This window comes from Piliocolobus tephrosceles, chromosome 14 (genome assembly GCF_002776525.5).
Source record: "Piliocolobus tephrosceles isolate RC106 chromosome 14, ASM277652v3, whole genome shotgun sequence".
Classification (NCBI taxonomy): domain Eukaryota; kingdom Metazoa; phylum Chordata; class Mammalia; order Primates; family Cercopithecidae; genus Piliocolobus; species Piliocolobus tephrosceles.
The window spans coordinates 17444329-17460010 of record NC_045447.1 but is presented as its reverse complement, the minus strand read 5'-3'; the positions used below and the strand labels follow the sequence as shown (position 1 = coordinate 17460010).

General features: G+C 44.8%; 1 protein-coding gene across 1 annotated transcript in view; it reads right to left on the bottom strand.

Annotated features, from left to right (window-relative positions):
• Positions 1–14105, bottom strand: part of LOC111550328 (N-acetyllactosaminide alpha-1,3-galactosyltransferase-like) — a 28905-nt gene extending 14800 nt beyond the window's left edge. Inside the window, 6 exon segments of the mRNA XM_023223679.2 lie at positions 56–126; positions 128–178; positions 1218–1283; positions 3593–3628; positions 8099–8187; positions 14065–14105. Coding sequence (XP_023079447.2) covers positions 56–126; positions 128–178; positions 1218–1283; positions 3593–3628; positions 8099–8181 — 307 coding nt within the window. The 5' untranslated portion in view covers positions 8182–8187; positions 14065–14105.
• Between the last annotated feature and the right edge of the window lie 1577 nt (positions 14106–15682).

The window sequence follows — 15682 nt, the reverse complement described above, 5'->3', positions numbered from 1 at the left end:
CCATTGCCACACCACCTCCTGCAGGGCCATGGATTTGCTGCACAGGGAGTGACGCCACTTTTCTTACTTGGATTAAACCAGTCCCATAGCCGAAGCTCTGCTGTGTCATCTTCCTTTCTTCGGTCTCCTCTCTTCCTCTTTTTTGTCTATGTCTTCTTCTTGTTGATAATTGTGGATCCTAAGTACAAAGGGAAAGTAAACCAGGTAAGGCAGGGAAGGTGACTGCAGTGGTCAGAGAACTGGTGAATATCTTGTGGAAATATGTTCCAAGGCAGATTATGCATGCATTAAGTGAACTGACCAGAAGAAGGCTCTGGGCACTAAGCGTTTATTCACAAAGACGTATTTTTGATGAAAAGATGCAGTACTCACCTCATTACCCTTCCAAGTCAGCGCAGTTAGCAACGTAATGACCCAGCAACCCTCAGGTTATTTCAGTGGGGTGAGAGAAACTTGATAAGACAATTCGTCTAAGAACATTTTAGTTTATGATTGTCTTTTCTACAATCTAAACTTCAGCCCAGGCCAGGCATGGTGGCTCACGCTTATAATCTCAGCAATTTGGGCGGCCAAGGTGGACAGAGCACCTGTCAGGAGTTCGAGACCAGCATGGCTAACATGGTGAAACCCCGTCTTTACTAAAAATACAAAAGTTAGCCAGGTGTGGTTGTGGGCACCTGTAATCCCAGTTACTTGGGAGGCTGAGGCAGGAGGATCACTTGAACCCAGGAGGTGGAGGTTGCACGGAGCTGAGACCACGCCATTGCACTCCAGCCTGGGCAACAAGAGAGAAACTCCATCTCAAAAAAATAAATAAAAAAATAAACTTCAGCCCAAGCCTCAGCCCCCAAGTTAACTGAAACAAAACAAAACAAAACAAAACAAAAAACGTATTTATCTGGGTATGGTAGTGCATGCCTATAGTCTAGCTACTCGGGAGGCTGAGGCAGGAGGATCACTTGAGCCCAGGAGTTTGAAGCTGCAGTGAGCTATGTTTGCACCACTGCACTCCAGCCTGAGTGACAGAGAGACCCTGTCTCAAAAACAAAACCAACCCTTAAATGTCCTAGTCCCACTCACAAAATATTCTTCATATAATTTCAACAAGCAAGAAAGATGAGTGACTGAGAAGGTCATGAACATGAAACCATTGTGTGTGGACCCTCTGCAAGTACCAGGTGGGTGGGCAAACACCGACTGCTGTCTGATCACCTTACCCATCGTTAAACCAGCTCGGAAACCACCAGCTCTTCTGAGCACTGCTGTCATCAACTTCTGGGTTTCTAAGAAATGAAAAACGTTACAAATGTTTTTAGAAAATGTGGTGTCCTCAAACTTAGGGTTTCCAAATTCTTTTCATAGCCAAGATTACTTTAAAAAAACAAAAAAACTTAAAACGCCAATTTATAAAACAGACAGAAATGAGACACTCTAGCTAAATGAGAGAGAACAGACCTGAAGCTCCCTCAGTCTCTTCTCCCTTGGGCAGCCCCCAGTCCTCAGCTCATCCTCGGGGCCCTAGAGGAAGAGAAGAGAAAAAGGGGCTGGAGTGGGGGTGCTATTAATGTATTAACCTGGGTTCTAGATCTGCCACTTATTAGCTGTGTGACTGTGATAGGACATTTTCCCTCTCTGAATTTTGACTTTCTCCTCCAAAAAGTATAGTTAATAATACTAATAATAGACTTACCATAAAGGTAATTTTGAAGACTGAATGAAATAGCATACATAAAAGAGCTTTATGAGTTGAAAATGACTGTAACAAGTTATAGGCTTCATGAAAAACCAATACATGTTTCCATGTTTCTTTAGCAGAAACCAGCAGAATTCAGCTTGCTGTAAAAGTCTAGAGAAAAATTCAGGTTGCCCAAAGGTTAGCAGTAACAGCCTCAGGAAATCTGAGGGTCGCTGAACAAGAAGTTCAGGAAACTACTTAGAAGCCACTGTAGCCACCCATTTGAGAAAGTTTCCACACTCTCATTCGTTGTGAAAGTCTCTTCAAGGTCGGGGGTAGGCACGGTGGCTCACGCCTGTAATCCCAGCACTTTGGGAGGCTAAGGCCAGCAGATCACCTGGGGTCAGGCATTCAAGACCAGCCTGGCCAACACAGTGAAACCCCATCTCTACTAAAAATACAAAAAATTAGCCTGGCCTGGTGGCAGGCGCCTGTAATCCCAGCTACTCGGGAGGCTGAGGCGGGAGGATTGCTTGAACCCAGGAGAAGGAGGTTGCTGTGAGCCAAGATGGCACCACTGCACTCCAGCCTGGGTGACAGAGCAAGACTCCGTCTCAGAAAATTAAAAAAAAAATAAAAATAAAAGAAAGGAAAGAAACGGTAGGGGCCTCCTGGAGGATGGGGAAAGAGGAAAGCCAGTGGATACAATGCCCTTCCCATGGACAAATACAGTGGTGAAGTAACTCATGAACAGGCATAATATTATGTTTTTTTTTGTTGTTGTTGTTGTTTGTTTGTTTGTTTTTTTGAGACGGAGTCTTGCTCTGTCGTCCAGGCTGGAGTTTGCAGTAGCGCGATCTCGGCTCACTGCAAGCTCCGCCTCCCGGGTTTACGCCATTCTCCTGCCTCAGCCTGCCGAGTAGCTGGGACTACAGGCTCTCTTTTCGTATTTTTAGTAGAGACGGGGTTTCACCGTGTTAGCCAGGATGGTCTCGATCTCCTGACCTAGTGATCCACCCGTCTCGGCCTCCCAAAGTGCTGGGATTACAGGCTTGAGCCACCGCGCGCGGCCAGGCATAATATTATGAAACCTGTTTTAAAGCCCATTAACTCTTGGAAGTGTTTGAGATGACTTCCAATACGTAGGTACAATAAACAGAAAAACAACACGAGAATAAAAAAACACAAGAGAGAACAGAAAGAGATGCATTGATTTAGTCACCCAGGTATGTATTTTCACCTGACCTTAGTCATTCCAAAGAAAAGTTTCACCTTTACCCTCATTTCAGAGCTGAGATACTGGCTGGGTGGATTTCAGCAAATTTCCAAGATCACATGGCATGTGGGCATAAAAGCCAGGATTTCATACCAGGGGATAAATTATATCAGAAATGAAGGCTGGGGCAAGTACAAGCAGTTAAGTGCAATACTTTGCTCTGAGCTTTCTGACAACCAACCCAACCATGGGAAATATAAAGGTTTACATGGCTCTCATTTTCTTTTCAAAAAATAAGAAAATTTTAGTGATACACACTAGTTTCTCAAGAGGCTCAATTTTTTTTTTTTTTTTTTTCCTGATTCTTATTCTTAGAGCAATTTCTTGCACGGGTCTTTATATAACATTTAAAGGGCAGAATAATAGACAATATCTCCCCAGATACTTTTTATCAGCAAGACAGGAATGTTCCCCATATGACACCACTTAAGAGAACTTTGAGGAGAACTGAGGGCAAGATACAAGCCATGGTTCTATACAGATAAGTTTAGGGAGACTGCAGAAATAACTTTCCAGACCCCAGGAATCCTCCCACTTTGGCCGAGCACCAAGGCTGGCTGCCATGTGAAGAACAGACTGTAGGGGGTGCCAGAGTGACTGGGGAACACATCCACTAGAAATCTAGAATTCAAAGCACTTACTTTGAGCGATATATCGACAAGAAAGAGCCTTCTGGGCTAAAAGCGAAAGAGAAATAAAAACATATCATGTTACTTTTAATTCTGAGAAAGGTGAGTTTATAACCATTATCACTGAGCCCCGGGCTGAGCTGAGAGCCTGGGTTTTAGCCGCTTCCCAGTTTCTACCTTCCTTTGAGACATAACCAATGACATCAGGAGGCTGGAAATTTTCACTTCAGGATCTCAAGGGGAAACGGTTTTCCGCAAAATCTCAAATTGTGCGTGTATGTGTGTGTATTGTAGAGACGGGGTTTTGTCGTGTTGCCCAGGCTGGTCTCAAACTCCTGAGCTCAAGAGATCCACCCCCGTTGGCCTCCCAAAGTTCTGAGATTACAGGTGTGAGTCACCACGCTTGGCCTCAAATTCTGTTTTGTTTTTGTTTGTTTGTTTGTTTTTTAAGAAGACAGCTCCCCATTGCAGAGATGGGTCCTCTCCTGCCACCTACTCAGGTATCTGGTGATGACGAAGGCCCTGAAAGGATGGAAATGCCGTGGCCCAGACATCCTTCCCCCAGGATTTATCTTCCTCCAGAAAACAAAGCATCAACTACAGAGCCTAATGCCATGGCCAACTCAGAGCCTTCAATAGAACAGCCCCAAAAAGCATTTCTTTAACTAGTGAAGGCAGTGAGACTCTTAAAGCCCCTACAAGTGCTGCATCCTAGCACTCAGAACCCTACCTGGCACTCAGGCCATGGATTTATAGAATCAGGCTCACCAACTTTTCATATCTCTTCAACAACCCTTCTCCTTACCCTCCTCTCCAGAATCCTTCAACAGCACAATGGTCACAGAAATATCCACATTGCAGTGGCTTTTAAACACGTATTCATGCTTTAAGCCTCCACTCAAATGCCACCTTTTCAATGCCTTGCTTGATATGATCCTAGCACAGTGCCTGGTACGTAGTGGGTACTCAATAAATATCTGTGAATGGATGCAAAACAATAGATCCTTCTCCAACATAATTTTTGCTTCCTTGAGCTTTTTTTTTTTTGAGATGGAGTCTCGTTCTGTTGCCCAGGCTGGAGTGCAGTGGCATGATCTCAGCTCACTGCAACCTCTGCCTCCCGGGTTCAAGGGATTCTCCTGCCTCAGCCTCCTGAGTAGCTGGGGCTACAGGCATACACCACCATGCCTGGCTAATTTTTGTATTTTTAGTAGAGACGGGGTTTCACCATGTTGGTCAGGCTGGTCTCAAACTCCTGACCTCAAGTGATGTGCCTGCCTTGGCCTTCCAAAGTACCGAGACTCCATCTCAAAAAAAGAATCGGCGGTAATGCATAGCAAAGGTCCTGGCACATGCAAGCACTCAATAACTAGGAGCTCCTATCATGATCACCACCATCATGACATTTCATCATAATTTTGAAGGCTTCCTCTGATTCTCTAAAAATCGAAGATTATTTTTTCCTCCAGCCTGAAATCAAATGCTATCCTAGATGATATTCTTTCAATATGCTTTACTGACAATTCTTCTATTTACTAATTGGTTGACATGTTTCAGTTAGTTATTTTTAATCCATTTTAGTTTAGTGCTGCCTACCTGTGTAAGGTTAGTGTCCTCAGCTCACCTCAAGCTATCATGTGGCCAATTCGTAAAGTGGCAAAAAACAAAACAACAACAAAAAAACAACTCCTGCCCTTGAAGTTTCTTGCAGATGTTCAAGTGGATTCTGCACATCAGAAGATGTTGTGGCCAGAGTCCGGGTGCCAGACGATTGGCCTGAAGAGCAGCCAGAACCTGCTGTGGCCATCGTGCAAAGAAAGTGTGCCCAGAACTGAAAGTAACCCTCTTTCTCAGAGGCCGGTGTATACATGCACGTTTGAGCCTTTGGCTCAGTAATGCACGTACAACTTTGGCTACAATTCCAAACACCAAAGTTATCTAATCAAGTGTTCAAACTCAGAGCTTGAAGGTTATCCAAGCAGACATTCTGACTCCAGCCAGGAACCCCAAAGGGCACTTGGTCTTCTGTTGGACTCTCCCAGCTGCTAGAGCTCTTCTGTTTGCCAAAATCCCCTTTTTTGTTCTGCCCTCTGGAACGGATCATGATGATGATGACTGTTATGAAGTGAATGTTGTATCTCTTCAAAATTCATATGTGGAGGCCCTGCCCTTAGTGGGATGATATTTGGAGGTGGGGCATTTGGGATGTAATTAGGTTTAGATGAGGTTGTGGGAGTAGGACTCCCATGAAGGAATTAGTGTCCTTACAAGAAGAGGAGGAGGCAGTAGCTTACTTGCTCTCCACCATGTGTGGATACAGGGAGGAGGTGGCCATCTGCTAGCCAGGAAGAGCCCTCACTGGAGATCTTGGACTCCCCAGCCTCTAGAACTGAGAGAATTAAATTCCTGTTGCTTAAACCACCTTGTGGTACTTTGTTATAGTGGCCTGAACTGAAATGATGATGAAGAAGAGGAGGAGGAGGATAACAGCTAGCATTTACTGAGTGTTTATTAAGCCCTAGGCACTGCTTCCCAGGGCTTTACACACAACAACTTATTTAATTCTGCCAACAACTCTATGAGGCAGGTACTATTATAATCCCTTCCCCAACTTTTTGTTTTTGAGACAGTGCCTCACTCTGTCACCCAGGCTGGAGTGTAGTGGCAGGACCACAGCTCACTGCAGCCTCAACCTCCCAGGTTCAAGTGATCCTCCCACCTCCGCCTCCTGAGTAGCTGAGACTACAGGTGCGCACCACCATGCCTGGCTAATTTTTTAATTTTATTTTTGTAGAGACAGGGTCTTCCTATTTTGCCAGGGCTGGTCTTGAACTCCTGGGTTCAAGCAATCTGTCCTCCTTGGCCTCCCAAAGTGTTGGGGATTACAGGTGTGAGCCACCATGCCCAGCCTGTTACCTCCAGTTTTTAAAGATAGGGAAACTAAACAAGAACAGAGTGGCTGAGTAACTTGCCCAAGGGGCATTCTAGTTCTAGAGTCTGAGTGGGAAATGTCCTCAGCCCTCAGTTGCCTAAGAGAGTCCCAGGGTCCCCACACCAAACTCTGAGTCATCTCTTCTTTGAACTAAATCCCCTCAGTTTTCTCAATTCAAAAGACCTAGTTTCCAGACCCTTTTAACTTTGGTCATATGCTAGTTTGTCATGTTTTTCTTAAAATGAGTTGTGCAGAACGAAACAAAGCAACATTCCAGAAGTGGTTACATCTGTGCGGCACCACAGGGACTAATGGCTCCAGCATTAGGAGATTTCTTCTGCTACTCATGCACCTAAAGGCACAGTTCCATTTTTAATAACCAAGACAGTCCTCCTAGCTCATCAAATCTTAGAATTTAAGAATCAAAAGAGGCTGGGCATGGTGGCTCACACCTGTAATCCCAGCACTTTGGGAGGCCGAGGTCGGTGGATCATTTAAGGTCAGGAGTTCAAGACCAGCCTGGCCAACATGGTGAAACCCTGTCTCCACTAAAAATACAAAAATTAGCCGGGTGTGGTGGTACACGCCTGTAATCACAGCTACTTGGGAGGCTGAGGCAGGAGAATTGCTTGAACCTGGAAGGCAGAGGTTGCAGTGAGCCGAGATCGCGCCACTGTATTCCAGCCTAGGAGATAGAGAGAGACTCTGTCTCAAAAAAAAAAAAAAAAAAAAAAAAAAAATCAAAAGAGATATTCAAATGTTAATCCAGGCTACCATCTTGAACTTGGGGGCCACTGAAACACTCCGCTATGAAAATATTAATGGTACCAAAATAGCTCTGTACAACTCAATTGTTTTTTGAACCTTAAGGCTGAGCTTTTCCAGTCTTTTGAGTCAAAGGCATCAGGCATTTCTGTGGCTGCTTGTGAAGACTTCTGTCAGAAGCCTCTCCAGCTGGAATCTCCAAGGCATTGTAGTTTCAAAAGGCACAGAGGCAGCTCATATATTTGGGGTGAATCCAAAGACTAATTTGAAAACTTAGAAATGCTTAATTCATTTTGATTTTCAAAGTTAAACACACATACACACAGGCACACACACTCAAAGATTTTAGCCAGGCACAAACGAATCACCAGCAACTCAGTACGTATTTTGCAGCAAAAGTCAAGAACTTAAATTGCTCCTTTAAACTCTGCAAATATTTTAGGATTTCAAAATTCAGGGTGGATTTCTCAAGGAATTCCTGTCTGAAATTTCTTAAGGTAATTTCCATATTTGATTATATGAGTTATTTAAAATTACATTGGGCTTAATTTGATCTCTTTCTCTGGATCTAGCCTACTATTACAAAAATTATGGTATTAGTAACAAGGCAGGAAGGAAGATAAGTAGTTAGCCAGAAGTCCCTTGGGAGAGCTAATGATTTTAGACAGTCCAGGGCTTAGGGATTCAGGAAGGGTGGAATCCCTTATTTATGGTTTTAGTTAATCCTAATTTCAATTCTACCTGGCCACTTGGATGATACTAGTAGGATAGAATGAAAGCAGTATTTTCATCCACATCACTTCATCATGTTTCATAATTACCTATTGATATATTCCCAAAACACAATGATCACAGTTGAGACAACCAGCTTTGACAGAATTACTTTTCCTTTGACATTCATCATTTTCTCCTAGGATAAAAGAAGAGGGAGAAAAAAAGAGAACAGATTAAATCAATGAACTTCAGAGTGAGATGTGGTTTTTAAAAAATGTTTTTACCTAATTCTTTTTTAAAATTATTATTATACTTTAAGTTCTGGGATACACGTGCAGAATGTGCAGGTTTGTTACATGGGTATGCACGTGCCATGGTGGTTTGCTGCACCCATCGACCCGCATCTACATTAGGTATTTCTCCTAATGCTATCCCTCCCCTAGCCCCCCATCCCCTGACAGGCCCCAGTGTGTGATGTTCCCCTCCCTGTGTCTATGTGTTCCCATTGTTCAACTCCCACTTATGAGTGAGAACATGTGGTACTTGGTGTTTTGTTCCTGTGTTAGTTTGCTGAGAATGATGGTTTCCAGCTTCATCCATCATTCATCCCAGCAAGGGACATGAACTCATCCTTTTTTATGGCTGCATAGTATTCTATGGCATATATATGCCACATTTTCTTTATCCAGTCTATCATTGATGGGCATTTGGTTTAGTTCCAAGTCTTCGCTATTGTGAATAGTACTGTAATAAACATATGTGTGCCTGTATCTTTATAATAGAATGATTTATAATCCTTTGGGTATATACCCAGTAACAGGATTGCTGAGTCAACTGGTATTTCTGGTTCTAGATCCTTGAGGAATCGCCACACTGTCTTCCACAATGGTTGAACTAATTTACACGCCCACCTAATTCTTTCCGAAAGAATACATTCAGGATGGTCTAACTAGAGCCGAGGAGTCTGTTCTACCTTAAATTGCATAGACCTGCAATGGCAGATCAGGTCAATTTGGTTAATAGAGGAGGCTGCCTACATTGGCAAGGGTGCTAAGGCCATATTGGGGGTCAGAGAGGAGGTATCCCTATCTGCCATGGATGTAGGAGACAATGGAAGTAGCTGTACATGGTTCCCAGGGACTCCAGTTGCCTTCCAAGTCTGATCGCCCCACCTTTCATGTCGTGACTGTGAGGAGCCACCCCAACCCCAAGCTCCATGCCCTTGATATACTGATAACACATTCCCCTGCTCAGAGGGGAAAATGACCCTGGGTTTACAAGCTAGGCCTCATCCACTTCCCAGCTACCCCTAGTGTAGCCCCATCACACTCACAGGCAAGCAAAAAATTGGTGCATAGCAGGTGCATAGATATTTCCCGATCACTGTGTGAAATTGTTTAAAAAAGCAGGAATGCTGTGTAAAGAATAACAGGCCAGGAAGTACTTTAATGTGGGTGATCAGGGAAGGTTCACTGTGTAGGTAAAAGTTAAGTTGAGTCCCAGGGGATAAAGAGGGATGGAAAAGGATGAAAAGCACCAAAAGAAGGAATGAGACTATTTTGGGAGCAACATCTGTAACAGGCTGACAGGAGAAAAAACTTCTTGTATTTAAACAGACAGCATTAAAGAAGACAAATACTCGCACCTCAGCATGGCTGGATCCAAGGAGGGGTGCTAGTTGGCAACAGGATGGTGGACAGGGCAAATACACCATGAAAGGCATGGGAGGGAGGGAAGGGAGTCACAAGCACCTCAAAAGCCAGAGAATAACCAGATTTAACTTCATGCAGAGATGTCTGCCTGTGTGCTGGGGTGTGGAGGGTGGATCAGAGCTGACAGCAGCATGGAGAGTGAGGTGGCAGACTACTCTGATGGCCAAAACGAAGGGGTGGCTGTATTGCATGCATGTTTTTTTCTTGGCTATATGTTATGATGTTTTCACATCTTCGAAAACCTCTCTGGCTGGCGGGATAATGTCCTCTTCTACGACTAGCCAGTTCTTAGAGATAGCCAGGGCTCAGCTAGAAGCATGCCTTTGATAAACAAATGAACCAATGAACCAATCCTGAGCTGTAGATCTTCACCCACCCTGCACACCCCAGGAGGCAATATGACTTGGCCTTAATCATCCCATCAGGGCCAGGTACCAGACAACTAGGGGCCATCCCTAGAGCTTAAAGCCCTCTGAAATTACTCAAACTAGTCCATCCTAAACTGTTCGCCCTGCCCTGTCTTTCCCATGGAAACCCCAATAAGGGCTCTGGCCTCAGTCTTCCGCTTGCTCCCTGTCTTCTGTCTCTTGACCACCCTTGTGTCTTTCCCATGTGGTCCCATGTGGTGTGCTGTGCCTCTTGTCTTTAGGACCCATGAGCATATTAAACATTGTTTTTTCTTGATCCTTTCCTGTGTCTCCTCTGGTGATCACACTGGACTGACCATCACGTAAAAGAATACAGAACAGTGGCCTGTGTTAAAAAGGAGGTGGAGAGATGGAAAGTGGTAGATTATTCAAAATATACCTCGGCAAGAGAATTGATAGGATTTGGCTGGTCGTGTAGGTGTCAGGGACAAGGGAGAGGAAAGAAGCAAGGTTTCTGTCTCAGCAGTCCGCTGGATAATTGTCGCATTTTCTGAGATGGGTTGGATGGAAGAGGAATCAGTTTGAGGAATAAGAATAATGAGTTCCCACTTGGACATGTTAATTTTGAGGTGTCTACACACTCCTAAATGGAGATGACGAGAGGCAAATGGACATTCGGGTCTGAAGTTCAACAGAGATGTGGGCTAGACATGCAACTGGAAGAGTTGTTCACGTAAGGAAGGTAGTTAATGTGAAGGAAATGAATGAGGCTGTAACTGTCTTTGCAAAATTATAACTAAATAAATTATGACAGTGAAAGACATCAGATCTAACCAATTCCATCTTGCCCCTAACCTCTAACCTGTCATCCACTCCTGGGCGTAGGCTTAACTAGCCTTGGGAAGGAATTTAGTTTATAGTTTAAATAATAGCCCTTCCCAAAAGCTAAACTCTTCTTGTAAAATGAATGAAAGGCCACTAGCCACCAAGTTAGAATGAGAGGGGCTGGAATTCTAAATATTACCAGCCATTATTCTGGAGGTCATAAGATTTTTGGGGAGACTGATTTGAGTAATAATAAAACTTCGATCTCCCGCACAGCTGGCTCTGTGTGAATTACTCTTTCTCTTTTGAAATTCCCTTGTCTTGATAAATCAGCTCTGTCTAGGCAGCGGGCAAGGTGAACCCCTTGAGCGGTTACAAGATTACCTTGTGAGAGAATGTAGAGAGAGGAAAAGGAAAGAAGCTGGCCCTGGGCTGAAGCCTGAAAATGTCAACATTTTGAAGTAGGATTGAGAAGGAGAAGCCCAGGAGGGAGGAAGAAAACCAAGACTGTGGACCTCTGAAAGCTAAGAGGCCAGCCACACACCAAATGCCATTGCATTGTGAAGCCACCTCCCACTCCTGCCCAACCAGCGGCTGAGTCCTCCTTCTCTTCTTGAGCTTCCCCTGTCTCTGTTCACATTACTATACTTGCTGTTTTTGGAGGTGGCTCTGCCTCTGGTATCAGTTAGTCTGTGAGCTTCCTGAGGGCAGGAGGTGTGTTTTATTCAACCTTGAATCCCCAGTGCCTCACATAGAGCACATGAGTCACTCCATTAATGTTTGCTGAGTGAATGAAATCAAGTAAGAATGATACTTAGATTTGTCCCCTCTGGACACAGGTCATTTTCCAACTCTTTTCAAAGAGATTTCTTGGATGATTCCAGACTCAGATCTCATATCTTACAAACCCTTTATTATTAAATCCAGTTAAAGAAGAGAAAGAATGGGATCTTCAGAAAGTGAGCTCTGTTTGGAAACAAAAAAGCCGGGCTGAATTCAATGTTATAACCCAACTTCCAGCTTTCCTATGATGGGCAGTATTCCAGAGACCGGAGAAGGTGAGTTTGCTAGATAAAGCTCAGTCTCAGGCCTCTTCCGTCTAAGTACCATGTGAGCAGCACATACAGCCCCGGGCCCATGGCAAAGTCAGAAAAGGCAGATGGCTGCAGGAAACTCATCCCCACTGCTGAAAAAAAGCCACTAGAGTCTGCATCCGAAGCACTAGCACTGAGTGCTGGAAAAATCTTGGTTTGGGGTGCAAAAACCTAAGGCTGTGGCCACCTCTCTGTGCCGATGTCCTCACTTCCAGAGAAGTGTGGATGGTGGTAGCCACAGGCTTTGGAGTGATGTGGGGATGTGAGTCTCAACTTTGACAAATGAAGCTGGGTAACCCTGAGCAGTGGCCCTCATCCACAACTCCAGAAAGCTCTGAAAACCAAACACCTTTTTTGTAATTCAATTGGCATCAAGGCCGTAACTGACATGAGGCCGTTTATAATCTTTATCCCACTGAGTGAGACTGTTTAAACATTTCTTTGCATAAATACTGATGTATTTTATTATGTGGTGCTGCTGCACCAGGAATGTTATATATGATACATAATCCATGTCCAAAAAATTCTGAAATCCAACACATTTGGCCCCAGGGTTTCAGATAAGAGATTGTGGACCTCTACTGGATCACATTAAATTAATAGTGATGATTACAAGAGATAATGTTGTCCATAAAATACTTAGCACTGTGCCTGGCATAGTATAAATGCACACACACACACACACAAAGCACACTAGTTCTTATTACTGATATCCATAAAACAGGCTGTTGGGATCCAATGAGATAGCAATGTGCCTGGTACTTAGCAAATGCTCAAAACAGATTTGAAGGAAAGAAAGGAGGGATTTGGAATAAGAACCTGTTATACAATGAAGTGCAAATAAATGCAAATGAGGAACTCTAAAGATTTACCCATCTGTTCTGTGTCTCAGCCTGATTAAGGATGCCTCAGAAGTGGGACGTGACTTTGATTCTCTTTGATCAAGCCCCAGGCACTGCTACAACCCCCTGTGTGTGCTGAGGAGGCAACAGAGAGGCTGGCTGTGTGTGTCCCTAGCCTTGCCGACCCCACCTGCTGAGGATCAAATGCAAATTGTAAGGAATGTTAGGCAGAGAAAGGTGAAGACTCTCACGGTTGGAAACATTGGCGCTTACATCAGGGATAGCCCAAATCAGTCATACCTCCAAATCCCATCTCCAAATACACAGGTGTTTATGATTTTTTTTAATTCCAAAAATTAGCATCAGAAGCAACTCTCGAAGCCCACTTCTTTCTGGAGCTCATATATGGCTTGAATCTGCCTCCTTTTTTGCTGTGGTCAATCGTCACTCTTGTTTAAGACTTACAATTGGATGGCCAGGTGCAGTGGCTCACGCCTGTAATCTCAGCACTTTGGGAGGCTGAGGTGGGCCAATCACTTGAGGTTAGGAGTTCGAGACCAGCCTGGCCAACATGGCAAAACCCCTTCTGTACTAAAAATACAAAAATTAGCTGGGTGTTGTGGCACGTGCCTGTAATCCCATCTGCTTGGGAGGCTGAGGCAGGAGAATCCCTTGAACCTGGGAGGCAGAGGCTGCAGTGAGCCGAGATCGCACCACTGCACTCCAGCCTAGGTGACAGAGCAAGACTCCGTCTCAAAAAAAAAAAAAAAAAAAGACTTACAAATGGAAGCCGTCCGAATGAGCCCATTTTGCATCCTTTAGCAAAGCACTACAAATAGGCGGTGACATGCTTCCTGGAATCTGGAATCCAAGCCTCCAGGGAGGAAGGGTTGGCAGGGTGGCCAATGGGTCTTTTAAAACATTTTTTTTCTCTCTGGCCAAAATAAGAGGCATTTGGCAGCCAATGTGGTCTAAAATGTCTTCCCTTGTGTGTTTGTCTCTCTGAATTTTCAACTGTGTAATTCTGAAGATAGGTGGTTCACTGTCCTACCCACCAGTAAGAAACATGGGTTTGGGCCAGACACAGTAGCTCATGCTTGTAATCCCAGCATTTTGGGAGGCCAAGATGGGTGGATTGCTTGAGCCCAGGAGTTCGAGACCAGCCTGGTCAACGTGGGGAAACTCCCTCTCTACAAAAAATACAAAAAGTAACTGGGTGTGAAGGTGCATACCTGTAGTCCAGCTACTGGGGAAGCTGAGGTAGGAAGATCACCAGAGCCTGGGAAGGTCCAGACTACAGTGAGCCTTGATCAAGCCACTGCACTCCAGCCTGGGCGACAGAGTGAGATCCTGCAAGAAAGAAAGAGAGAAAGAGAGAAGGAGAGAGAGAAGGAGAGAGGAGAGAAGAGAGGAGAGGAGAGGAGAGGAGAGAAAAAGAAAAGTTTTAAAATTATCCTTTCAAGGGGTGGAGCACAGAATTAGGACCTGTCAAGTGTTAACACCCTGTCTTAAGTGGGAGAGTAGAACCCTGATGTCCCCTGGGTCTCACCCCTCAGAGAACTGGGTGAACTTGGCCAGCCCCAGTTGCACAGCCTGCAATGGTCCAGAGCCCTCCTGCCATCTCTCAGACCCTCTGCCTTAATACTCTCGTACTTTCTCTTTGAACCCATTCTATGACCCCAGACCATTTTTAGAACTCAGTTAGGCAGAACTCAGCGCCTGCACGGCTTCCCAAATGCAACCACTCTCACCCCCATTCCTGGAACGTGTGCAGATTATGCTAAAAATGTAGAGGCATTTTGCAAGGCAGGGTCACGTTGTTCAGCCTGTCATTTCTCCACCTTCCTCACTCTACCCTTACCCTCCTCCTTTTCCGCTTCTCTTTCCCTGGAGTGTCAGACAGACTTTTCCATATGGCCCATAAGTGAATTCTTCCCTACCACCCACCTGCAATCCTTCTCACACAGAACAACACACACGCCCTCCTAGAATCTCACAGTTCCACCCCAACTGGGCGAAGCCAAGGTATTCCTTCCAAACAGAATTCCACTCTGAACGGAATTATAGCAGATCCTATCCTCTCCATCTCGTGTCAGGGGAAAAGGTGAACCTCTCAGCTGAATGCCATGCACTCAGAGGCCATGGAAAAGCCATTATCACAGAGAGCAGGAATCCAGCAGGGTGAAAGTGGTGGCAGGAGAAACCAAGCCTTCTCCACAGGCTCCACCTCTCTGCAGGCTAAAGAATTCTCATCCCAGCCTGAGATTCCTACATCAGGCCCCTAGAGGCCACCCCTCCTCTGCTTGAGCCCTAATCACTTTCAGGCTATTGTGATGGGTCCAGACTGGCATGGGCCCTAGCTCCCACAAGTGTCAGAGCCCTTTGAATCACAGCAACTCCATCTTGAATGGGAGCTGGGTAAAATAAGGCTGAGACCCACTGAGCTGCATGCCCAGATGGTTAAGGCATTGTAAGTCATAGGATGAGACAGGAAATCAGCACAAGATGCATGTCATAGAGACCTTGCTGGTAAAATAGGCTGCAGTAAAGAAGCCGACTAAAACCCACCAAAACCAAGATGGCGATGAGAGTGACCTAGGTCATCCTCACTGCTACACTCCCACCAGCATCATGACAGTTTACAAATACCATGGCAACGTCAGGAAGTTACCCTATATGTCTAAAAAGGGGAGGCAAGAATAATCCACCCCTTATTTAGCATATAATCAAGAAATAACCACAAAAATGGGTAACCAGCAGCCCTTAGGGCTGCTCTGCCTATGGAGTAGCCATTCTTTTATTCCTCTACTTCCCTAATAAACTTGCTTTCGCTTTACAGATTCACCCTCA